This window comes from Alternaria metachromatica (genome assembly GCF_023757995.1).
Source record: "Alternaria metachromatica strain BMP 0045 chromosome Unknown scaffold_9, whole genome shotgun sequence".
In the NCBI taxonomy this organism is placed as follows: Eukaryota; Fungi; Ascomycota; class Dothideomycetes; order Pleosporales; family Pleosporaceae; genus Alternaria; species Alternaria metachromatica.
Genome location: NW_026055500.1, coordinates 187,380 through 210,668, shown reverse-complemented (window position 1 = coordinate 210,668; position 23,289 = coordinate 187,380). Strand labels below are relative to the sequence as shown.

The 23,289-nt window shown below is 54.1% G+C and overlaps 10 protein-coding genes across 10 annotated transcripts; 4 read left to right on the top strand and 6 right to left on the bottom strand.

The window, feature by feature from the left end:
- Positions 1 to 519: 519 nt before the first annotated feature.
- Positions 520 to 2,047, top strand: J4E83_004889 (uncharacterized protein; the record flags this gene model as incomplete). The annotated part of the gene is made up of 3 exons (XM_049331813.1): positions 520 to 683; positions 740 to 841; positions 889 to 2,047. 3 exons carry the CDS (start codon positions 520 to 522, stop codon positions 2,045 to 2,047), a joined length of 1,425 nt encoding a protein of 474 aa, XP_049188908.1.
- A 158-nt stretch (positions 2,048 to 2,205) lies between these two features.
- Positions 2,206 to 3,159, bottom strand: J4E83_004888 (uncharacterized protein; the record flags this gene model as incomplete). The annotated part of the gene is made up of 1 exon (XM_049331812.1): positions 2,206 to 3,159. One exon carries the CDS (start codon positions 3,157 to 3,159, stop codon positions 2,206 to 2,208), a length of 954 nt encoding a protein of 317 aa, XP_049188907.1.
- A 210-nt stretch (positions 3,160 to 3,369) lies between these two features.
- On the top strand, positions 3,370 to 5,490 carry J4E83_004887 (uncharacterized protein; the record flags this gene model as incomplete). Its single annotated transcript, XM_049331811.1, has 2 exons — positions 3,370 to 3,563; positions 3,615 to 5,490. The coding sequence occupies 2 exons, from the start codon at positions 3,370 to 3,372 to the stop codon at positions 5,488 to 5,490; spliced, it is 2,070 nt and encodes a 689-aa protein (XP_049188906.1).
- A 139-nt stretch (positions 5,491 to 5,629) lies between these two features.
- Positions 5,630 to 7,665, bottom strand: J4E83_004886 (uncharacterized protein; the record flags this gene model as incomplete). Its single annotated transcript, XM_049331810.1, has 5 exons — positions 5,630 to 5,845; positions 5,900 to 6,243; positions 6,296 to 7,115; positions 7,165 to 7,330; positions 7,385 to 7,665. The coding sequence occupies 5 exons, from the start codon at positions 7,663 to 7,665 to the stop codon at positions 5,630 to 5,632; spliced, it is 1,827 nt and encodes a 608-aa protein (XP_049188905.1).
- Positions 7,666 to 8,451: 786 nt separating this feature from the next.
- J4E83_004885 (uncharacterized protein) lies at positions 8,452 to 9,213 on the top strand (the record flags this gene model as incomplete). Its single annotated transcript, XM_049331809.1, has 2 exons — positions 8,452 to 8,796; positions 8,857 to 9,213. 2 exons carry the CDS (start codon positions 8,452 to 8,454, stop codon positions 9,211 to 9,213), a joined length of 702 nt encoding a protein of 233 aa, XP_049188904.1.
- A 778-nt stretch (positions 9,214 to 9,991) lies between these two features.
- Positions 9,992 to 12,785, bottom strand: J4E83_004884 (uncharacterized protein; the record flags this gene model as incomplete). Its single annotated transcript, XM_049331808.1, has 2 exons — positions 9,992 to 10,218; positions 10,268 to 12,785. 2 exons carry the CDS (start codon positions 12,783 to 12,785, stop codon positions 9,992 to 9,994), a joined length of 2,745 nt encoding a protein of 914 aa, XP_049188903.1.
- Positions 12,786 to 13,976: 1,191 nt separating this feature from the next.
- J4E83_004883 (uncharacterized protein) lies at positions 13,977 to 15,790 on the bottom strand (the record flags this gene model as incomplete). The annotated part of the gene is made up of 5 exons (XM_049331807.1): positions 13,977 to 14,618; positions 14,668 to 14,744; positions 14,801 to 15,203; positions 15,255 to 15,616; positions 15,667 to 15,790. The coding sequence occupies 5 exons, from the start codon at positions 15,788 to 15,790 to the stop codon at positions 13,977 to 13,979; spliced, it is 1,608 nt and encodes a 535-aa protein (XP_049188902.1).
- A 1,068-nt stretch (positions 15,791 to 16,858) lies between these two features.
- On the bottom strand, positions 16,859 to 17,967 carry J4E83_004882 (uncharacterized protein; the record flags this gene model as incomplete). The annotated part of the gene is made up of 3 exons (XM_049331806.1): positions 16,859 to 16,960; positions 17,018 to 17,499; positions 17,547 to 17,967. The coding sequence occupies 3 exons, from the start codon at positions 17,965 to 17,967 to the stop codon at positions 16,859 to 16,861; spliced, it is 1,005 nt and encodes a 334-aa protein (XP_049188901.1).
- Positions 17,968 to 18,897: 930 nt separating this feature from the next.
- Positions 18,898 to 20,080, top strand: J4E83_004881 (uncharacterized protein; the record flags this gene model as incomplete). The annotated part of the gene is made up of 3 exons (XM_049331805.1): positions 18,898 to 18,927; positions 19,010 to 19,442; positions 19,593 to 20,080. 3 exons carry the CDS (start codon positions 18,898 to 18,900, stop codon positions 20,078 to 20,080), a joined length of 951 nt encoding a protein of 316 aa, XP_049188900.1.
- Positions 20,081 to 20,558: 478 nt separating this feature from the next.
- On the bottom strand, positions 20,559 to 23,130 carry J4E83_004880 (uncharacterized protein; the record flags this gene model as incomplete). The annotated part of the gene is made up of 5 exons (XM_049331804.1): positions 20,559 to 21,196; positions 21,529 to 21,804; positions 22,085 to 22,097; positions 22,182 to 23,085; positions 23,123 to 23,130. 5 exons carry the CDS (start codon positions 23,128 to 23,130, stop codon positions 20,559 to 20,561), a joined length of 1,839 nt encoding a protein of 612 aa, XP_049188899.1.
- Between the last annotated feature and the right edge of the window lie 159 nt (positions 23,131 to 23,289).

The window sequence follows — 23,289 nt, the reverse complement described above, 5'->3', positions numbered from 1 at the left end:
TTCATCGGAATGTTGGAGTTGTCAGACCTGGTGTTAGTGCTATGCGCCGAAGAGCCTCCTAGCCGTGGAGGTCACGGCTACTACGATGCCTCCCCAACATACCTCGCCAAGACCTCCGCCACCTAAACTATCGCGCTATCCCACCCACCTACTGCATCTGTAGCGAAGCCGCCTACCTAAAAGCATTTGTGTAGCCTCTGATTCGACGTTTGCTCCGAGACAAGACTTATGCCAAGGTAAACCATCCAACAGGGTACTCAATGCCAAGACCGCCCGTGGCGCTCAGTGTGAAGCAACGGCAAGCCCAGAGACAAATGGATACCGAAGAATTCTTCGCGGGATCCTTGTGGGGGGCTGCCTTGCCCCATCACGGTACATGCGTTCCACTCCGCTGACACGACGAAAAGCTTGAACGAAGTCGATATATCAAGGGCCTGAGCTGGTATCACCTTGAACAGCTTTACACCCGTCGGTTCGCTCGTTAAACATATCCGGTAGACCCTGAACATTCATTCAGCCATGCGCTCTACCCTCTCTGCTGCAGTCCTACTGCTTGCGGGCTCTGTCGCTGCGCAAACACCCACCGTCACTGTCACTCAAGCTGGCGCGACTACCACCGTCTTCACTACCGGAACCCCCTCCATCACGGCTGTGTCATCATGCCATCCCCATGAGACTGTTCTGTATGTCTTCCCGTTGTCAACTTTGGCTGGTAGAGTTCGGCGCTAACTTGCAACAGCTACTGCATGTTTGGCTCAGATGAGTTCCAGGTAGTCGGGCCCACTGCGACAGAAGAGTTCCAAGCGGAGTACACGCAATGTCACAAGCACCAAACCGACACGTAGGCACCACCCATCACAATGTTTGACGAGATGCTGACTGGAGAAGATACTGTGTCGACGATGCCGGCGAAGATGTCCTGCTCATGACCGAGGCTGAAGAATCGACAGAAGGCTCCTCGCACACGGGCGAAGAGCCAGCTGCTGAAAGTGAGCCAGCAGGAAGCAAGGGACATTGCCACGACCACGCCGGTGTTGAGCACTGCGTTGGTGGAAGCGCATCCGAAGTCAACTGCGATGCTCCCCAGCGCGACTACAACATCCCCCTACGAGTCGGTCTGCTCTTCGTCATTCTCTTTACTAGTGGACTTGGTGTATTTACCCCCGTATTGACCCGGAAGTTCAACCTCGTTGGCGCCAACAACATCGTCTTCGTCGTCCTCAAGCAGTTTGGAACCGGTATCGTCATCTCCACTGCATTCGTCCATCTCTTCACTCACGCCCAGCTCATGTTCGCAAACCAATGTCTGGGTGTTCTGGAGTACGAAGCCACCACCGCTGCCATCTTCATGGCTGGTTTGATGCTGTCCTTCCTGGTCGACTACCTCGGTGCGCGCTTTGTCCAGTGGCGCCAGGGAAAACACACTGCTCCCAGCACCGAGGTGGCAGCTAGTGGAGACAAATCCGGAAACAGTTCTCCTTCAGCAGAACCCACCCATGACTTCAACCGCAGTCATGGCATTGCCCACGCCCATGGTCCGATGCGCGAGGCTACCCCCATGGAAGAGAAGATCAACGTAATGAACCTAGAGGCGGGTATCATCTTCCACTCCATCCTCATCGGTATCACGCTTGTCGTCGCAAGCGATGGATTCTTCATCACCCTCTTCATTGTTATCCTCTTCCATCAAATGTTCGAAGGTATCGCTCTTGGAACTTGCATCGCCGAACTCCCCAAGGCTGTTGCTGGTACGGCACAGAAGCTCCTTATGTGTGGTACGTTTGCGCTCATTACACCTATCGGCATGGCCATCGGTATCGGAACGCTAGACCACTTCAACGGCAACGACCCTAGCACCATAATCGCCATTGGAACACTCGATGCACTTTCTGCTGGTATCTTGACATGGGTTGGACTTGTGGAGATGTTGGCGAGAGACTGGATGCACGGAAAGTTGCTCAACGCGGGTGCTGCCAGGACCATCAGTGCCTTGTTCGCGCTCATTTGCGGTCTGATTCTCATGAGTGTTCTGGGCAAGTGGGCTTAGCCAAGCCGTTTTGGAGGAGTGTAAGACTGTACGATGCTGAAGTAATGACTTTACGGTTCCACGTTGGGATGAGTGTTTGGGCTCTTACTTAGGCCGGATCATAGTTCGGACTGTCACTTAGCTTATACCCTTAATGCCAATCCTATAAAAGAATGCATCTATTCCACGATAGTGCTCTTCATACTCTGCTTTCCAAAGCTATCCCATACCTCTGCTCTCCATCCCCCGGTTGGATCTTGCTCCAGTAATATTCGATACGGCTCATCGACGTATAGCGGGCTCATAGCACGATATGCTATCGACTTGGGCACTGCCTCTGTATCTCTATTCTTACTCGTATCCCGCCAAAAGTCCAGCATGTTGATGAGATTGAGCGGCCCATGTACAACAGCATTCCTGTGGCCCTCAACCTCTCGACACCACTCAGGCAGATAGTGTATCTTGTGCGCATTGAATGTCAGCGCTGAGAAGCGAAATAACGAAGTAGGCGTTTGGCAGAAGTCTCTTTGATGCCTCCCAGTCGGCAGTACTTTCTCTTCTGGCTTTGGCGGTGCCTTCATTGGATTCTCAGGTAAAAGCTCACGTTGAAACACCCAATTTCGGCGGTCCGTCAACGCGATACCGTGATCGTTTGAGAATGTCTTCTCGACACCCACGAGAAGCATTTCTCCTCCATTCTTCAAGGTTTTGGGCTCAGCACTCAGCAGTTTCGTCGTCTCTTTGACCTCTTGACCCACTCTCAGCAATGCGTTCCTGTCTTGCGCCCACGTCAACTCGCCTCCAGCCCACATTCGTCTACTAAATGGACTCAATGGGTTTACAGTGCGATCTGTGCCATCAAGTCCCAATTCGGCCTCAACGATTGAGGGAGTGAAGTAGACTAGGTGGTAGCCGGGTGGAATCGGCGTACCGGTTGGTGGCGGGTTGAAAGAGGAGGGTGTACGGTTGAGTGTTATGGAGAGCAACTGAAGTTGATTTGCATCAAGAACTTGTTTACGGATCGAGACGGGCCCTCTTTGGAATCGTGTGAGGAGTTCACTACATGCTTCCGCTGCGGAGGCTTGGCGGTAGGAGGGAGTTGTAGAGAACAGGCGGCGGGCCACGGATGTCATGATACAGCTATTTTCCTATCACCCTGGAGCACCTAGAAACTGCTCACAATGAATCTGATGATGCGAGATGGACAAAGTGATGGTCGACAACTAAAAAGGTGGAGGAAGATGCCGAAGGATAGCCGATATCGATAACGTCACCCTTCACGGACAATTTTGGTAACCGACTTCGGCGTCTTCCAGACAAAGCAGACTTCGAGCTTCGGCAACATGTCCGAACCACCACGGAAACGCGCAAAGTTGGCGTGTGTGACCTGCAACGCGCGACGCGTCAAATGTGATGTCACGGATCGACACCCTTGTAGCAACTGCGCAGCCGGCAACGTCGACTGCGAGACGCGTGAATCGAAACGCGGAAAGCACATCAGGAAGCCGCGGGCCGAGGCGGAAGCGCGCAGCAAAACGTGAGTTGAGCACACTTGGAGCGCTCTAGAATAGGTACTAATCCCGGATAGCCCACCAAGTACATCGGCGCTGAGCCCACAGCGACACGAGGATGAGGTGGCAGCGTCACATGTCCTCGCGTCGCTATCGTCGAACTTCCACAGCCCCGTCAACCACACGCCCGCTTCCGGAAGCCAATACCAACTTCACACTCCGGCAGTGTCGGCAGAACAGCAGAGTAACCCACCTACAACAGGATCTGTCCACCAAGATGATGCCGTTTTCCTTGGTGAAAGCAGCTCTTTGCGCTATGTGACGACAAGCGAGGCTGGCGAGCCATCAGAAGCGGCAGCTCATCGCCGACAGTCCTGTTTTCGTCATGCCGTTCCAAGCGCTGCAAGAGCAGAATCGTTCGTTCCAGAGTGGGAATCTGAAAGACGTCTTGCGCGCAAGAAGATCCTACAAGCAGAGGGAGCCTTTTCGTTTCCTCCCGCCGAGGTCCGACTCGAGCTCCTTCAGGCGTACTTCAAGTGGTTCCATCCACACTTTGCAATCATAGACGAAGAAGACTTCTGGGCCTCGTACCAAGACTTTACGTTCTCCGCCTTGTCTTTACAAGCTATGATGTTCATTGGCGTTATTCACTGCGAAGAGTCTACCCTCAAGGCTCTTGGGTGGGGAAACCGTCATCGAGCGAAATGGTTCTTTTACATCAGGGCAAAAGACCTATACGATTCTACGTACGAGACTGACAAGGTCAAAGTCATACAAGCTCTGTTTCTGATGAGCTTTTGGCGAGCCGGTGCGCTATTGGAGAAGGACGCGCGACATTGGCTAGGCACAGCTATTAGTCTCTCGCAAACAAGAGCACTACATCGTTCCGGGGGCGATACTGATGAGGGACGTGCGAGGGTCAAGAGGAGGCTTTGGTGGGCTATCTATGTGCGCGAGCGACAATGCGCATCAGCTCTGGGGTTACCGTGCCGCATACGCGACAAAGATTGCGATATTGAGCCGTTGTCTTCCGCGGATTTCACCTCTGCTTTTTCGCCGTCCACTCCTCTCGAGGACCGCCATAGGTACATTGTGTACACGATAAGTATGGTGCAGCTGGCGGTCTTCCTTGGCAGAGTAGTGGATGCCGGTTATCTGCCGGGACGGGAGCTCGCGCCCGAGGAGAGAGTCAAACTCCGCAACGAGCTTTACAAATGGAGGCAAGACCTTCCAAGTATTATGCAGCTGCATAGCGATGCTGGCGACCCGCCCAACTTCCAAGCCAGCATGCTTCATCTCGCGTACAACAATCTACTCATTCTACTCCACCGCACCAGCTTCGTTGTAGACGAGAACAACAACACATCCGCGGACGGTAATGTAGCGCTACAGGCAGCAGCGCGCAACTCGCGTATAGTCGAGGATATGCTACCGGACGGCAACATTGGGCACGCTCAGATGCACGTCATCACAAACCTCTTCAACACACTATGTATACATGTTGTTAACTTCCGGCGCTCGAACGGCATCAATCGCACACTCGCTGAGCATCGAGCCAAGCTTTGCCTACTGGGCTTGCAAGAACTTCAGAAGACGTGGGAAGTAACCAACTGGGTGTTACAGCTATTTTTCCAATATCTCGACAGAGAAACAGCCTCGAGGCTGGCTATGGAAGCGGATGACGGAGGCGGCGCGAGGAATGTTGGCCAGTCGACTTCGGTCGGCACTACTGCGCAACTGCCGTCGCAGCAACAAAGTATCGATAGCATCGCAATTCGTAACACCCAACATGATATGGAAGGTCCTGCGTCAGCCGCCACCAGCCCTAAGCCCTGGTCATGGACGCTGGACGAAGCGGATCAATATCTTTTCACGCAGATTGAGAATGACTTTGCTTTTGGGGAAGGTACCCTGCAGCAATGGTGTCCAGAGGACGTGCTCATGCCCGAATAAACGGACCCTGTCTCGCCAACATCGGAGCAAATTGGTACGAACACGTGTGGCTCTCGCAATTCACGATTCATTCTTGCCAATAGGTTACTACAGCGCTAGGTATCTCCGCAAGCATTCATATCCAATATCAATCAAAACCTCAGTTGTAGACTGGCCCACTTGGGGCATATCCAGTCAGCCTCGTACCATTTGAAGGCCTGAACTTCTCCTCCTTGAACCAGACATGTGCCGACTCAGACAGCTTCTCGACTTCTGAGAAGGGGAATTCCGGCTTCGATTCAGAGCTCGCAAGGAGGTCGTAGATGCCTTGGGCATAGTCCGGACCAATGTTGTACACTTGTGCGAGGTACTTCTTCTATTCGGGCGTCAGTATGCGTGGTACTATGGAAAGATGCAGGCAAAGACTTACCTGAATGTCAGCATACTTGACAAACTTGAGCATGTTGAAGGTGTTGGTGATGGTGTGTTGCCTCCTCTCGGGCGACATAACCCTGCTCCACAGCTCCTTGGCTTGGTCGTACTCGTTCTTCTTCGCCTCATGCCAGTAGTGGCTCTTGCGGCTCATAACATTGTCTGAGACCTGGTACGGCGCCTCAGCAACATCAGGACGGAACTTGTGCGCGAAGCTGTTGGGGTTGTATTGCTTGTTTCCTGCGTGGTTGGCATCGACACGCATCTGACCATCGAACTGGAGAGGCGCGAAGGACTTTGACATGAAGGGGCAGTTGACGGGGATCTGGTGAAGATTTACGCCTGCAGGAAGTCAGTATACGTCTCACATGCACTGCTTACAGGCAAAACTTACCAATGCGGTGGTACTGGGCGTCGCGGTAGAAGAACATGCGGAATTGGAGCAATGGATCGGGCGAGTCCTCGATACCGGGGACCATGCTGCCGGGTGAGAAGGCAGCTTGCTCAACGTCGCGGTGGTAGTTCTCAGGGTTCTTGTTCAGCACAAGACGGCCAAATTCCTGCATGGGGAACTGCTTGCGCGGCCAGACCTTGGTGACATCGAAGGGATCGAAGCCAAGCTTCTCGGGATCCGCATCCTCAGGCTCCATGACTTGCACCATGGCGGTCCATTCGATCTCCTCACCCTTCTCAATGGTCTCCCACAGATCGCGCTTGGAGTAGTCTGGGTCTTCACCGCACATCTGTGTCGCTTCTTGCTGGGTGAACTGCTTCTGGCCGTGCTTGGCAATGAAGTGGTACTTGATGTATACGAACTTGCCCTCAGCGTTGACCCACTTGAATGTGTGGCAACCGTAGCCGTGGTTGAAGCGCCAGCCAACGGGAGTGCCGTGGTCACTGAAGAACATGAGACCGGCATGGTTGCTCTCGGGTGTGTTTGCCAACAGATCGAAAATGGCATCGTAATCAGGAAGGAAGTTCCTTGGGTTACGAGCTTGCGAACGGATCACGTCTGGGCCTTGAATAGGGTCGCGGCAGAAGAAGATAGGGAAGTTGAGGCCAACGATGTCGTAGTTGCCCTCCATGGTGTAGAACTTGATGGCGAAGCCACGGGGGTTGCGGGCTTCATCGGGGTATTCGCGACCGACCGTAACCGTCGAGAAGCGGATGAAGATGGGAGTCTTTTCGCCTACACTGGAGAGGAAGTTGGCTTTCTAGGAGAAGTCAGGTTTGGCAGTTGTGAGATGATCAAGACAGACGTACCGTAAGAGCGTCAACCTTCTTGGTGCACTCAAAATATCCAAACGCGCCGGAACCGCAAGGGTGCACCATACGCTCAAGGTTCTTGGAACGGTTGAACGTCTGCTGCTTCTGGAAGAGGAAGACATCGCTGGCCACGGGGATTCCACCGATAGTCTTGCTGTGTGCGCTATGAGACGTTAACGACAGTGTTCTTGAGGTGTGCGGGTACTCGCGAACTTACGGGTCAATCCACGGGATACCTTCGTTGGAGGTAAAGTAAGGGCCATCATCCTCACGCTTTCCGCCTTGAACTGCACCCGTTATCTTCGCAGCGATATCCGCAGGACCCTCGTTAGCTGAGCCCATGTGGCTCTGCCTTGGCGCACGTTTCTCTCCAGTAGCGCTTTGGATACCCTGAGAGATGGCCTCGAGGGGGTGTTGCATGGGGTCATTTTGGGAAGCGTTTGCACCGGTCGACATGGCTGCGGTCAATTTGCCTGGTAAAGATGTGGGAATCTCCATGAAGAAGCAACAGCGGGTGCGAGTTTAAGAGGGCCAACTTGGAGGGCACGCCATTGCTGCATACATGGGCAACGGGTGACACGGGTATTTTCTATTTTGTCACGTTGATGCGTCTCTGACGCGTAGAGGAGAGGGGTAAGATGCCACGACTTCACGTGCAGGGACAGTTGACAGCTGGATTGGTGCTTCGAGGCTTAGTGCAGCAGGTATCGACAACCTGTGTGGATTAGATGCTGTCAATATTTGTTTAACCAGGACCGCTTTTAGTGGGCAATACCTTTTTGGAAAGATAAGACTAACACTTAATCGCTCATTCGCCGTGGCAGTTGCAGTCCGCGGATGCTGTGGAGCGCAGTGGGTAAAAAGGGCATGGGAATTCTAGACTTTCGCATGTTTCGGCATGGTGGCAATGTGACGTTTCCGATCCGCTGCATCCTGCATCATCAAGACGTCGCTCCGCGGAACACTACTCCACCTTGCAACAATTATCGGTACCAAACACACGGCATGTGGGCACTGCTTCCAGTCCAATCATGCAGCAGGTAATCGTCATCCAATACACTGTGCGACATCACCGACAAGTTGCGCGCGCATGTCCAAAGCGCAAACACCTGGGCAGAGAGCAGCTGGACAGTGCAGGAACGCACCTCTGGCGAAGAAATGACGTCTCATCGCGTTGATAGCCATGTGAGACAAAAGCTCGCGACATACCTCGAGAATGGATTTGATACACCTTCTATTCAATCCTCACTACTCAATCCTCAATAATCATCTCACACCATCACAATGTTCGCTCCTCGTGCCATCGCATCACCACTTACCCGAGCAGCTTTCAGGCCGCAGACACTCCGCATCGCTGCCAGACCAGCTTACCTTCGCACACAGGTAGCCCTCAATTCGACCATCTCAGAAGCCATCACCAAGGACCACCGCAAGCTAGAGACCTACTACAAAGAGATCATCAACAACCCCGACGACATCGACCATGCAACCCGCTACGGCAACCAATTCACCTGGGAGCTAGCCCGGCACTCTGTCGCCGAAGAACTCCTCGTCTACCCAGCCATGGAGAAGTACATGGGCGCAAAGGGAAAGGCGCATGCGGAGTTAGACCGGAAACAGCATCATGAGGTACATACCACTCTTTCCATGCCAATCCACACCCCGCCACTACTAACAACATATGCACAGGTGAAAATCCTCCTCAAAGAATTCCAAAACATGGATCCCGCATCATCATCCTACATCCCCAAGCTAAAACAAATCTGGTCCCTCCTCAAAGTGCACATTGCCGAAGAAGAAGGCTCCGACCTACCCGCCCTCGAAGCCGCCTTATCTTCTGCGGAAAACCGCGGAAACTCAGAGTCCTTGGCCAAGAACTTTGCTCGCACAAAGATGTTTGTGCCGTCGAGGAGCCATCCTAGTGCGGGCGAGAACCCGTATTTCGAGGGCCCGATGGGCATGTTGGCGGCGCCGATTGATCATATCGCGGACATCTTTCGCAAGTTTCCAGAGGGAACGGTTAGTCCGAATCCGAGTAAGAAATGAGGGCGGGATAGGTAGTTGAATGTAAACTTTGCTTCATGTGATGAATCTGTGGATACTTGAGGATACGTGCCGTAGGGCTTGATCACGTGTGGTTCTTTCATCAGTGAACAAGCAAGGAGGCGCCACTTGTACAAATATCACGGCAACGATATGTAGAAAGTCATATTGAACGTATCAATTCGCATAGGTATTCGAAAGGAGACGTAAATGCGAGTATTGTACAAGAAAGAAGGTTCTCGCTCGCACGCTCACTCTTCGCCATGCTATGCTATGCCATCCCCGTCGCTATGCGTAACGAAAGTGAACAGAGAACCTCCCCCTAAACGCCAGCCAAGCGCCAAACAACATTGAATAACAGAAGAGTGCCATGTACTTTCATAACCAACCCAGTACTTTGCGAGTGCGTTTGCGTTTGCGCCTGACCCTGCCACCGCCATGTATGGATGAACGATGATCGAAGCTGTGCTCTGATCCACTGCTACTTCGGTGGCGGCGCCTCGAAACGCGACGTTGAGGCGGTCAGCCAGGGCTTGCACTCTCCAGAACGCCAGAGGATGCGGTGTGTCGGTCTTTCCAAGGGTTGCTTTTAGATTTGTGGGATGTCGGATCTGCCAGATGGTGTAGTGGCTTCTCCGTCGTGGTGTCCTCGACCACGGACCTGAAGGACTTTCCCTGTGTCCTTCGTCGTTCTCTAAAACCCAACTAGCATAAGCACATGCTCTGCATATCCCCGAAGGAAGATAACATGCAGCATCATGTGCAGATCTTTTCACTGTGATCACCTTCCTCCATCGTCGATCTCAACCTTCCTGGGCCTGTCGCGTTCGCGCTCTCGCTCGCGGTCGTCGTAGTCACTCTCATCGTCGTAGCGGCGGCGTCGCTCACGGTCGTGGTGGCGACGCTCTCGGTCGCTGTCACGCTCCTCATCATCCCTATCGTCCTTGGAACGGTGGCTTCGCCTGTCGCGGTCGTCACGGTCGCGGCGGTCATGATCGTACTCCTCTTCTGCGGGTATGTTAGTACTGATCATCAAACAAGAACCATGTCAACGTACCTCTGCTTTCGCGGATCTTCTTGGTACGATCAGCGAGCTTCTGGATCTCTTCCTTGGTCAAGACACGCAGCACGATGACACAGTCCATCCGCTCTTCGAAGCGCTCCTTGGCTTGCTCCAGGGCTTCAGGGTTGACGAGACGACGATCGATCCTTGTCCATCGAGCCCCGACAGGAATGTCCTTGCCCTTCAATGCGTCCTTGTGTGGCGCAACACCCTCGCGGATGGGCTCAGGGTCCTCAGGGAACTTCTCAGTTGGCTTGCGAAGGATGCCCTTGACGGGCGCAACGGGCTCCTTGGGAGGCTCGACAATCACTACGCTCTTGCCCGTAGACTCCCTCTCCATTGACTCCGGTTCCTGCACCATGCCTCCGTCATATGTGCTCACAGGGCGATCCCTGGGAGGAGACGCACGCGAGCGGTCTTCAGGACCTCGAGACCTGTCACGCTCATCCTTCTTCCTCCGTCGCTCCTTCTCGCGGTCAGAGTCGCTGTCCTTGTCGCGAGTGCTGCGACTAGAACGTTCTGCTTCCTGCTGAATGCGTCGTCTGTATTCCTCGTCAGGGTCCAGAGCAGCTTCCTGGGGTACGGGGTCCCTCCGACGTTCGGCATCGCGATCAACGTAGTGACGTGGTCGCTCTTCGTCGCTTCCCGCAGTAGACGGTGCAGGTGCCTTGCGAGAAGGAACCTTCTCTCTCTCGTCATCTTCGTGTCGACGCTCGCGAGGCTGAGGTATGTAGTCGGGTTGCATCGGAGGGTAGTCGGGAGCTGCGATGGCTGCCGGGGTAGCGGCTGGGGCAGCAGCGGGGGGCGGTGGAGGCGGCTGAAGCGAGTTGCGGCGGCCTTCGGACTTCCTCTCTCGTCGCTCGTCAGGACGGTCTCGCTTGTCACGCTCATCGTATTCCTTCCGTCGCTCGCGCTCACGCTCTCCTGACGAGTCTCGGTCGCTACCACGGTCCTTGTCACGGGCCTTCTTCATGTAACCAGCGCCGGCCAGGGTCGCTGCTACGCCTGCTGCTGCACCAGTTATGGTTTGCACCAAGCCACCCTTTTCTTCTCGGCCGCTCTCACGCTCACGGGGGCGCTTTTCGTAGTCCTGCGGTGGAACGGGATCTCTGTCACGGGATGAGCGAGGTTCCGGCATGCGTGCCTCGGCGCGGTCTGGCTGGTAGTAGTGGTTGCTAGACTCTTGTGGCCTCGGTCGAGGAGGTTCGGCAGGAGGGTATAGAGGCTGTCGGTCCAGAGCGTGGTGGTCGTGTGCGAGGCTTGGGTGGCCCGGTGCAATGCCGAAGCCACGGCTGGTCACTTCGCGGTCCTCAAAGGCGGTGCTGTGGCGCTTGTTCTCGACTCCACGGCTCGGGCGATCGTAGTCATCGCGGTAAGCGTCTCGGCGGGGCTCCTGATGAATGGCGGCAGGAGCGCGGGAAGTGCGAGAGGAGGAAGATCGTGCGAGGCTTGAGTCTGGGTAGGGATCGTACTTGGGAATTTCGCGTGCCCCTCTTTCAATCGAGGATGATCTTCCGTGGGGCCGCGGGATGCTGTTGATCTTGTCGAAGCCACGTGTGGAGGGGGGAGGACCAGGTTCGCGAGTAGAGATACGAGAGGGGCGATCCGCAATCATGCTGGTGGGGCGAGAGCCACGTTCCAAGCTGCCAGCACGTGGCCTCCGCCAGGCTGGCTCTGTGTCACGGTACATGCTCGCGGGGTCCGTGTAGGAGTAGCCATCGCTGTTGCTCAGGTCGGTAAGGCGCGACGGGGGCTTGCTGCTGTCGTGGTAGCTGCGGCCGCCACTTGTGACACTGTAACCCCGGTCTGCATGATCCCGGTGGCGTGCGGGCTCGACCTCAGCAACGAGCTTGGTCAGGTGGCTGCTGTCGTCGACGCTGTAGACCTTCTTATGGCCTCGTGAAGCGGCCGGGGTGATGTAGGTATCGGATCCCTTGGCATAGGAGGGCGTCAGTGGGCTCCGCGGTCGTTCGGTGTGGGTGTGGGACGAGTACGGGGTGCGGAGTGGCAGCGAAGTCGTCGGCAGGGCGCTGGTGCTCACATTGGGGCGGGTCAGGTCGTTGGTGTTTCGCCGTGGACGTCCAGTGTACGAGTCGTACTTGGTGCTGCTCGCGTGGGAAGAGGTCGTGGGGCTGGGCGTGTAGTAGGGCGTGTGGTGCGAGGCGTGCGAGGTGTGGGAAGATCCAATGCGGTCGACGCTGGAGCGTGGCGAGCTGGGACGGCCATAGTAAGACGAGGTGTAATAGGGGTCGGCGAAGGTGCCCGTCGAGGACCTGGCGGGGTTGGAGTAGCGGCCCCGCGGGGACGAGGGGCGGTTGTTGTACCGCGTGTCCATGCCGCCTGACAGGGTGACGGTCTTGATATGGAGCGGAGCAGTTTTGGCAGCAGTTTTGGCGGCGGGCTGGGTGGACAGCGAGTTACGGCGTGGGGGAAGGGGCGGCGCAACGGTGCTAGAATAAGTATTCGACCTCAGGCCAGGCGGCTTAGTGGGGAGGAGAACGCTGCCCAACATCGTGTCAGCCCAGCCGTGGTTTCAAAAGGGGAAATGGCAGGAAGGCAGGTGAAGAGAAGAAGAGCAAATGGCACCAACGAAGGAGAATTAGAAATTAGGCCTGGCGAAGAAGAAAGCCGCAGCTGGACGTACATAAGGGCGTTTCGACAGCGAGGATGCAGCCGGTGGGCTCAGCCAAGTAGGGTTCGACGACTAGCAGCGCGAACAGGTTGCCCGATGGTTGTAGGATAGCCCAAGTTCCCTGGCGTGAGTGGTGACAGGGGGCGGGGGTACTGGCACGGTGTAAAATCAACGTGATATTTGCAGGCGGCTCCCAGGGTGTGCCCAGCAGAATGCTATGGGCTCTCGTGGTGGGACCGCGAGGCAGCGAATGAGGCGGACAAGCGCGGTGGGGGGCCAACGGCCGATGTGCACACGGCGATGGGAGCGATGGGGTGCAGCGCGCGACACGAGATGGACAGTAAGGATAGACAGCAGGAGGGTGAGGATTCGGTCGGGTACAGAGAGCGTGCCCAGGCCGCCGCCCGCCTGGTTTCGAGGGTGCGTGGAGAGCGTCAGATTGCACTATGTCATCGCCCTCGCTTGGGCCCGCGCACCCCTGCAGGCACAGCCACTCAGCAGCCGGCATGGCTCGCCGCACAGAAACAGGGTCCGCTACTCTAGACATGTCCTACCAGTTGACTAGATTTCAGACTAGCTGCAGAGGATTTACCACGTTCCACCGCGACGCTTCACTCTACCCAGGTGCCCACTGCTGCCACAGGCACGTCAGCACATGCGCCCTCGACCTGTCAACAACGTCGCCCCGCCGCCTAGCTGCCCTCTCTAGCTGTTACAGACGTCTTCCGCCGCCCAACTGACCCCGCTAGCTCGGGATAGCCCTGTGATACCCAACTTGACCGCCAGGTCCGCCATGGCCTCGTGACTCGTCCGGTGCGACTGCCCTGCGCGGGCCGACTCAGTTCCTCGTTCCGTTCACGATCTTCGCTGTATGAACACGTCGTACAGATCCTGATGCACAGTGTAGTCTCATGTTCGCGATCGATTGGTCTAGCTACAGGGCCATGGCTTCGGCACCTCTCAGCTACCGAAGCACTCCTCGCGGTACTAATCCGCCGGACGCGCCGCAACGTAAGCACTGAACATTGGCTGCTTCTTGCTTTTTGCCATCGCCTCCTCCCGCCCGATGCTCTACACATCCTCGATCTGCTCAACCCGCGAAGCCTTGCCCACGCCGCTTTTGGTCGAGTCGGCATCGTCCGTGGCGTGATGGTGCCTGAGCTGCTTCGCCCGCGACTTGCTCGGCACCGTATCCTGAATGCAACCCCTGATGATGTTGCCCTCGAACAGCTCGCCGATGGACTCCAGTCGCACTCCCTTCGTCTCGGGCACGCAGAACACCGTCCAGACACCCATGACAATGCACAGCGAGCCGAATAAAAGAAACGTTCCGTACGTAATGTTGTCCAGCATCAGGGGGGTAATCTTTGCGATGACAAAGTTAAAGAGCCACTGCGTCATCAACGAGGCCGCCATGAGCAGAGAGCGCACATGGTTAGGACTGCACTCCGATGCCAGCACGAATGGGATCGGTCCCCACCCGAACGAGTAGAACACGACGAAGAGATAGACGCACATGATGGCGAAGATTGCGTTGCCATCCAGCTCACCTGTGGGTGGGTGGACTGCCTGGTTGACGCCAATGTAGTACATTGCAAAGGCTTGGCCCATCGAGCCGAGGATCAACGACCACTTCCTTCCGAGTTGCTCGGTGAAGGCCATCAAGCCAATGGCAGTAACGACGATCTTGACGATACCGTATACTCCAGTTGCCTAGTTGCATGTTAGTCTGGCTCGCATGCAGTCTTTACAAAACACGTACGAATAGCCCAGAAGAGTTGCCAGTAAGGCCAATCTGCCTGAAGATTTGCGGCGCATAGTAGTTGATCGAATTGGTCCCTAATCACCACGTCAGTATTTGCCTCAAATGCAGATTGCATGTCGGAACTTCGTACCGGTCCACTGTTGCCAGAACATGAGGATTACAACAAAGCTCGAGCGGTACAGCATCTTCTTGCTCGAGCAGGCAGCCCTGAGCTGAGCCATCATTGGCATCTGCTCATGGCCGTTAAAGTCCGCAATAATCTCGTCTAGCTCCTGCACCACCTCAGGGTCCTCGACGCTCTTGCCGCGGACGTGGGCCAAAGCTTTAGCGGCTTGGCTGAGCTTGTTCTTCTCGACGAGCCAGCGGGGAGACTCATTCATGAAGAGCATGCCCACAAGCAGGAAGGCGCCGGGAAGCATCTGGAGGGCAAATGGCACACGCCATTTTGTCGCGTCTGTGGGGCTAGTGATGTCGAGCGATATGCCGTAGTTTACGAAAAAGGACAGACATATACCAGTCACGTTGAAGAGTTGCTGCTAGCGTTAGTGGGTCGGTTCCAGAAAAGCAGTCTTGACAGGTCATACCATGCAACCAATACAACGTCCTCGGATGGCCCTTGGCGCATTCTCTCCAATGTAAGTAGGGACGACCGCTGAAATCAGTCCAACGCCGAAACCGCCAATGACGCGTCCAATGTAAAGCTGTGTTAGACTTGTCGTGCCAATTCCGCACAAGGTTTGGATCAAAGACCCAAGGATGAAAATGACGTCCGCAATGATCAGGGCCCATTTGCGCCCAAAAGTATTTGAGACGTAGAAACTAGACAGTGCACCAAAGAAACAGCCCGCCTGGAGAACAGAGACGATGTTTCCCTGCAGGTTGGCAAAGTCTTTGCTGTCCTTATCTAGGGCGAATGAGTGCTGGAACGCGTCCATCGTCAATACACCTACAAGCGCGTTAGCCATGATCATTACACGTGCGAATACGCAAACATACCTCCGATAAGACCCGTGTCCCAACCGAACAGCATTCCACCAAAGGAAGCCACAGCGGTGAGTACATAGGCGCGACGGTACGTCTTGATGTCCGCCCACACCTCGGACATGTTGAGCTTGGCCATGATTGCAGCGCGTGGCAAAGGAAGCCAAATATGACAGAAGAAAAGCCCGACGCGAATGCGATGGCGATGCGACGAGCGGTCAAAGACAGTGATGTCGATCTGTCAATGTGCCTAGGTAAGGTAACATCGCGGCAAGCATCCGACTATATATCGTCAGTTTCCCCAGCACCAACCTCGCTGCGCCCAGCCAGCCAAACTCCGAAGCCAAAACCCGCAGGCAAACGGCGAAGCCTATTTGGCTTGGCTGTCGGCATAGTGTAACGCGACGTCGGGGATATGACGTGGGGACGTATCGTGGGGACTCCAGATGTGCCAGTCACAGGGCGGAGCGCCCCATAGCTGGTGGGTCGGCATGGCGGGTGGTAATTATCCTTCCATTCAAACGCCGTTGCTGCGATTGTGTTGAGGCTCTTGCTGTGAATCCTACGGCTGCAGTGTGAGTAGACGAGTCAAACGGCTGCAGGACTAACGGACGGGATGAGTCGCTGACTGTGCAGCGCAGATGCAGTTTCTGAAGGAATCGAATGTGCGGAAGTGTTCACGTGCGAAGATGTCGGGTGCCAGACTAGGCCCATGCTTAGCGTTGCTTACGGGCGGTGAGCTCGTCTTGTGCATGTGAAGAACCCAAACAGCAGCCGATGATTTCTCGAACCTGCGATATTCTCACGATGCAAAGACCGACTCCAGATTTACTTTCACGGTTCCCCTTCTTCTCCACATCCCTTCAAAGACCGACCCCAGGTTTTCCTCCTCCACATCCTGTCTCCGCACGGAAGCTAGGCGATTGAAATTGCGACAAGCTTCTCATTGGCCTAATCACTAAGCAATCCATATGCCGAGCCAAGTCACCGGCTCCGACGCTGCCTCCTATATCCCTTAAGCCGACATGCGGCCTGGCATAGAGCGTGTCGGGACTATGTAAACGGCAATACACGAAGCTTCTTGGTTATAGTCATGTCAAGTTCGCTTCATGCAGAAGAATAGTTGTAGGCTGATTTTCATCATTTCTTCATTACCAAACTGAGTACAGATGTTTCCAATTCGTGGACCGATCGTCCAGACGATCAATCACAAGTTTGCCTTGCCCTTCTGTTCGGGTACTTGCGTCAACAGCTTGTCACTCTGGATAGCCGACTTCAAGTTATCCAAGACTAATATCTCCATGTCGCGCTGGAAGCCGTCAGTTGTAATTCAGAGTCAACAAGATGCGTGGACAGCGTCACTTACCTGTGTTTCGTATGTGCCGGTTCCAACATGAGGCAGCAACACCGCCCTCTCGCATTCCAGTAGTCCCGGGTGGATCTTCGGCTCCTCCTCAAACACGTCCAGTCCACATGTCCAGACCTTGCCGCTCTTCAGCGCGTCCACCAGAGCGGCTTCATCGATCAATGCACCTCGTGCAGTGTTGACGATTATCACCCCGTCCTTCATTGTGTTGAACTGCTCCTTGCCAATGATGTGCGTAGTCGACGGGTTGAGTGCCAAGTTCAAACTGAGCACATCGGATGTCTTGAGCAGTTCCTCGAAGCTGACGTACTTTGCTCCGTTCTCCTCGTTGGCTGGTAGTTGATTGCGGTTGTGGTATTGTATCTTCATGCCGAATGCCTTTGCGCGATGTGCGACTGCCGAACCGATGCCACCCATGCCTAGGATACCGAGTGTCTTGTTCTTGGGGTCGTGACCGAGGGAGAAGTTACCGCGCCATTTGCCTGTGCAATGTGTCAGTAACCATTTAACAACAGTTGGATATACTAACCGTTGTTGACTGCCATGTATGCTTGCTTGATATTTCGCAGCGCGCCTAGCATGAGCCATATGGCAACATCTGCAGTCGCGTCGTTGACCGCTATCGGCGTGCTCGAAACCGATATTCCCCTCTTTGTGCATGCTGCGACATCGATGTTGTTGTATCCCGCTCCGTTGTGGCAAACATACTTCAGGCTCTTGGGTAGAGCGTCGAGCAGTTCCGCGTTGAAATCTCCGGTAATAGGATTCGAGTCGTTGCTTCGGTAGAGAGCATAGATGCCGTCAAATTCACCGCTCTTGCACTTTGAGAGGAAGTCTTCTCGGTTACCATCGGGGTACTCGTGCAGCTTCGATGCCACCTGCGAACATGCCTGCCATTCTTTTTGGGCGTGTGACAGCTTGCCGATAAGAAGTGCTGCTCGTTGCGACATGGCGGATATGTGGTTTGTGAAGGTGAGGAAAGGGTAATTGGGTACTCTGGTAGAATGGAGGGGTTGAGAGGAAAGAGTTGCCGGTTAATGTTATCTTGAGCGCAGCGGCATTTGGTAACCTTTTATTACGTGCTGCCCAGATCCACCAACGGCGCTGCTCAAAGCGGCCTATCTCGGACCGAACTTGTTTGATTGGAACATCGAGCGTGGTAATTTACTCCGCTCAATTGAAAGCATGACAGTTTGCTATCCTCACTATTGTGTTGCTACAATCATCTGTGTATTGAGATGATGCAACCCCACCATCACGGCCTCGGCTGCCCCGCCATCGTCACTTCCCAAAGCATATGCAGCGATGATAACATCCGACAGCAGGAACAAGTATCTGCCCAAACCTTGACACAGCAGGAATGCTTCTATTTACTATTATCCTCCTTGCCTCAATTACGCGTCTGCTTCGCGTTGAATGATGACATGAGTGTAGAGCGCGCTCGGCATTTGATCTTGCCAGCTTCTTCGAGTTCAAACGCCGACGAAACACGTGAGCGAGCTAGCCTCTTTCGCTGCACCAACACTGAACGAGTTAAGCGTCGTCTTGACAGATCGGTGGTCTCTCATCTCCCGAGCCGAAGGATGCAGCTTCCAGACCCAAGCCGAACGCCTTCCAACATCAGGCAACTACAAGGCAAACATGCAAATGGCTGCCTACATCAGCCTGAACCCTAACGAACCTCAGAATCGGACGAGATGAGCGAAATGATGCATCCGTGGCATCTATTTCGGAAACTTTGGTGACTGTTGGGCGAGCACTTCACATTGCATGATGTATAAGATCATGTAGTCTCATGAAAACGTATCGCAAGTCGTTATTGAGAACCAGCTCTCCAAATCTTACTCCCTGTACACTCATCGCAAAAAAAAGCATCAAACATGGAACTCAAGACAATTGCAATCCTCGGTGTCTGTCTCCCCTCCCATTCATATTACGCGCCAACTCATTGAAGCTGTTTTACATCACACAACATTAACACATGTATGCCAGCCAGGAGGAAATGTCGGAAACGCCATCATAACCGAACTCCTCAAAGACGGACCCCGATTCACCATAACAGGCATCACGCGCTCGACATCAACCTACAAACCACCTCCTCCCATCACCCATCGCACTGTCGACTACACGTCCTTCTCGTCGCTCCAAGACGCGTTCCGGAACCAAGACGCAGTAGTAAACTGCATCACAGGCGGAGCCACGCATTACGAGCCATCCAAACTCATCATCGACGCCGCGGTCGCTGCAGGCGTCAAGCTCTTCTTCGCCAACGAATTCGTCGGAGAGATCACCCACGAGGCGTTCAGAAGGTTACCGGAAGCTTTTGTTGGCGGTAAATGTAGGATCAGGGAGTATCTGGAGGGATTGGGGAAGGAGGGGAAGATGGCGTGGACGAGTTTGAACGGCGGGCCGTTCTTCGATATGTGTATGTTGGTTTCTAACTACTTGTCATTGTCTCTGGAAGGGTGATACTAACTTCTATTTGATAGGGTTGATGAAAGGTCCAGCAGGCTTTGGTAATCTTCTCCCTATCAATTCCAAACCATCACTATCTCACTAACATGTGCCCTACCAGACATACCCAACCGCCACGCCCGCATCTACGGCTCTGGTAACCAACCCTTACATTGGACCCCGCTACCCACAATGGGCCTCGCAGCAAGAAACATGCTCCGCAACCCCAACGCCATTCCCAACCGCCCCATTCTCCTCGACCCCATTTCCCCTCCCTCTACCGTCACGCAAAGCACGCTGTTGCGCACCCTTGAAAAGCTCCTCGACACGACCTTCACCGTCTCGCACGTCGACGTGGACAAGATCCACCGAAACGCTTTGATCGTGTTGGAGAAGTGGAAGGCAGGCGGTGAGCCGGAGGAAGGGAAAGCGCAGATGGGTAAAGCGATGAAGGGGTTGGGCGTGTGTAATCAGTTCTACGAGGGTGATGATGACGGTCGTGCGGAGGACTTGGAGCGAACTGTTGACAATGAGCTCGTTGGTGTGAAAACCATGCACTTGGAGGATGCGGTGAGGGATGCGCTGGAACGATATGGGATAGACTGTTAGGTTGTTCAGGGTATGTACAATGTGGAAGCGTGTGAGCTCTAAACCGCCCATCGTTACCAATTTATTGTGCAAGCTCGTGTTGTCACTACCAAACTTATATATGCGGTTGCAAAGCATCGCCTTGGCATTGCGCATTTTTACTACTCTACTGGAATAAATTTCAAGGAAAAAGAAAGGCAACAAGTCTCCTGAGACCTTCATTGTGAGCTATGGCACTTGTGCTGAGGAAGGAAACAGCCCCAACATCGTGACACAGTCTATGGTTGCGCGCGTAAAGGTAAGCCTGATACAGTAGTATACACAGCATTTGTGTAGTAGGCTACGTGCTTTTTGGTGTTGTACAAGGAGAATACAGTTGCTGATTGCTCAGACATGGCGCTGTATCTATCTCTCTCTATTTTGTCCTGAACGAGGGTACCCAAAGGCGCGATGTTCATATCTCTTCCATCCACAGTGCTGGCGAGTGTACGCGACACACCTAGCCACCACCAGGATCATACCCTTCGTAGCCTTGATAACCTTGACCCCCTGGGTACCCGCTTTGATCCTGACCCTGACCTGGCGGTTGATCTGGATCCAGAAAAGCCGCCGGGTCCCATTCCCACTGATCGAAAGTCGACTCGTAGGGGTTCCCATAGAACAGACTCAGTGGCTGACCAAAGTCCGTCAGCCCTGCAGTGGGATCGTTCAGATAATCACCCCCGGAAGCGTCGTAGAGATAGAAGTTGCCTGTATTGGACTGCGAATAGATGTTGCTATTGGATGGGTTAGCACTTGGCCATGCAACATCTGACTGTTGCAACGTGAGAGGTTGACTGTACGGCTGATATGGCTGCTGTGAGTCAAAGGCCATATTTTCTACATCCTGTTGCTTTTGGTGCTGATCCGTCGCTTGTAGCTGAGGTAGTTGCCGACGGGCCGCTTCTTCTTTGGTCTGCTTATTCATGACTCTGGCGACAACATTGTATGCGTTCTCGCTAACTGCGTCGACGGGTTTCATCGAATTCAACCATCGTATGAGCTTATCAACGCAGGTTTTAACGTGCGACTTTTCGACCGTCAAGTGTATGCCGTCCAATGACAACTCAAGAAGCAAGACTGTAAGGGCTTGCATGACTACGAGGGTGGTTAGTTAGGCCCCATGTTGCAATGTGTAAGGTACTTACTTATATGAACAGCACACCACCACGGGCCGTGACTGTAAAACCATGTAGGATTGGGAGGATCTGGCAACATGGAAGTGAGATCTAGAGCTGCACCTATGCAGGCCTCAGCAGACTTCTGGTTGAATCGAGTCGACTGTTCGCTCTGGCCCTTGATGCGTAAGTCTAGCCGGCATAGGCAGGGCCGTGTAATGCAAATTTTGGCGTTGTGATAGTAGATGTAGAGCAGCACCTGCTCTCGGCTCAGGTTGCTCTCTGAAGTAGCAGCGGTCGCTGTTGCTGGACCCCGAACCAAGGAGTGCAAGGCCCAGGCTTCTAATTCGTCAGACAAGGAAGCAATCTCTTTTTGGGCAGCCTTCCAGGACTTGGCAGACTTTTGTGCGGAATACAAGCCAGATAGGATCTTGTCCATGAGGATATCGATCCTAACGTAGGCTACGTCAAACGGATCTACGCTGGTTTTGATCATAGACTCGCCGGCAGAAGACTCAGATGCCTGTCTCGTTACAGCTGATGTGGTGGTTTCACGAGACGACGAATCCAGTTCCGTACCCTTCGCGCCTGGTGGCGGTACAGTACAGTCAATGGCGCTCACAGTACGTGGGCGTCCAGTTATGCAAGTAAGAACACATTCAATGGAGTACAGTGACCACCAAATCTGGGCTAGGGCCTTCTTTCTCTTGGGAGACATGGAAGGGTCTTCGTGTCTGAGGTGCAAGCCTGCGGCTTGTGCGTGTCGAAGAGCGATGCCAATCATGTACCAAGCTCTGTAAAGTCCTTGTTAGTATACTTGCATGCTACAGAGGCGAACGTGCCTTCGTTCATCCGAGGTACGACTTACCTGCTGACATGACCTATTGTCAAGTAGTAAAAAGAGAGAAGCCCAAATGCCTAGACACGGGTCAAAAGCTGTTGGGGCCAAATTGAATGCAGCTTACCTGAATTAGCGCTTGGTCTGGCTGCGCAACTAGAGTATCAATGCTTTGAAGCTGCAAAAGATGGACTGCTCTCCACATGTACACTAGGTGATCACGGTCGTCGGCTCGCCATTCAGCGCCGGTGAGATGAGAATAGCGTGCGCCAATAGCGAATACGAGGTTCATGACAGCTTTCCACTTTGGACAGACGACCAGCGTAGGACTGCCCTGATCCTTGGCAAAGTAGGATTTCAGCTGAGCTTCGAACATGTCACCTAGAATAGGAAATGGGCTGTGAACGAATGCTTTGTAGTAGTCGAACAGCCTCTCGGCCGACTCAGCAGAGGGTATGACGTGTGGATCACCAACATCGACGTCGATGTTGGACTTGTCAAGGTAAAAGTAGTAGCCAGAAAACTTGTCATGGTGCGGAGAAGGGCGAGTATGGCTCTGTTGCTGACGCCCGTGAAGCGCTTCAGCACGCTGGTTAAAGGCGTCGCCGTCGACGCCCGGTGGCCCGTAAGGCATGTTGGCAGGTTCGCCCTCGGGCTGTTCGATCTTGGTTTCCAGGGCTCTGAGCCACTGAACGTGCGAATTGTGACCCATGTAGCCCGTGTTGTCTGCCTCATCCGTATTGAGAATGTCCTCTTGGACGAAGTCTAGATCTTCGTTGGAGCCGACTGAAGCTGAGACGTGAGCTTCTCCGCCATCTACAGAGGTGGCGCTCAAAGCATCGTCATTGGGGGAAGGCGACGAAGCTCTTCTTGCGCGCTTGCCATGAGAGAGAGCAGGTGTTGGTGGAGGCGGCGGCGTGTCGTCTTCGAAAGATGCCAAGGTATCCTCAACTCTCTTCTTGCTCTCATCGTCAAGCTGGCTGCTCACTTCAATCAAGAGTGCAGTCAAGGCGTGCGATTTGCGTTGAGCTCTTTTGATAGTCAGACGGGGATGTGGAGCAGATGAACAAAGACATGAACAGACCCTTTGAGGCGGTCCTTGCGCTCCAGGTCGTAGTGACAATCATTGTCCTGCCGTTGACAGTTGATACATTGCGGACGGTGGCCAGAGCATTTGATCTCTGGGGCTAGTCAGCAAGCCGAAGTTGTGCGATCTGGACATGAGGAAGGGCCCA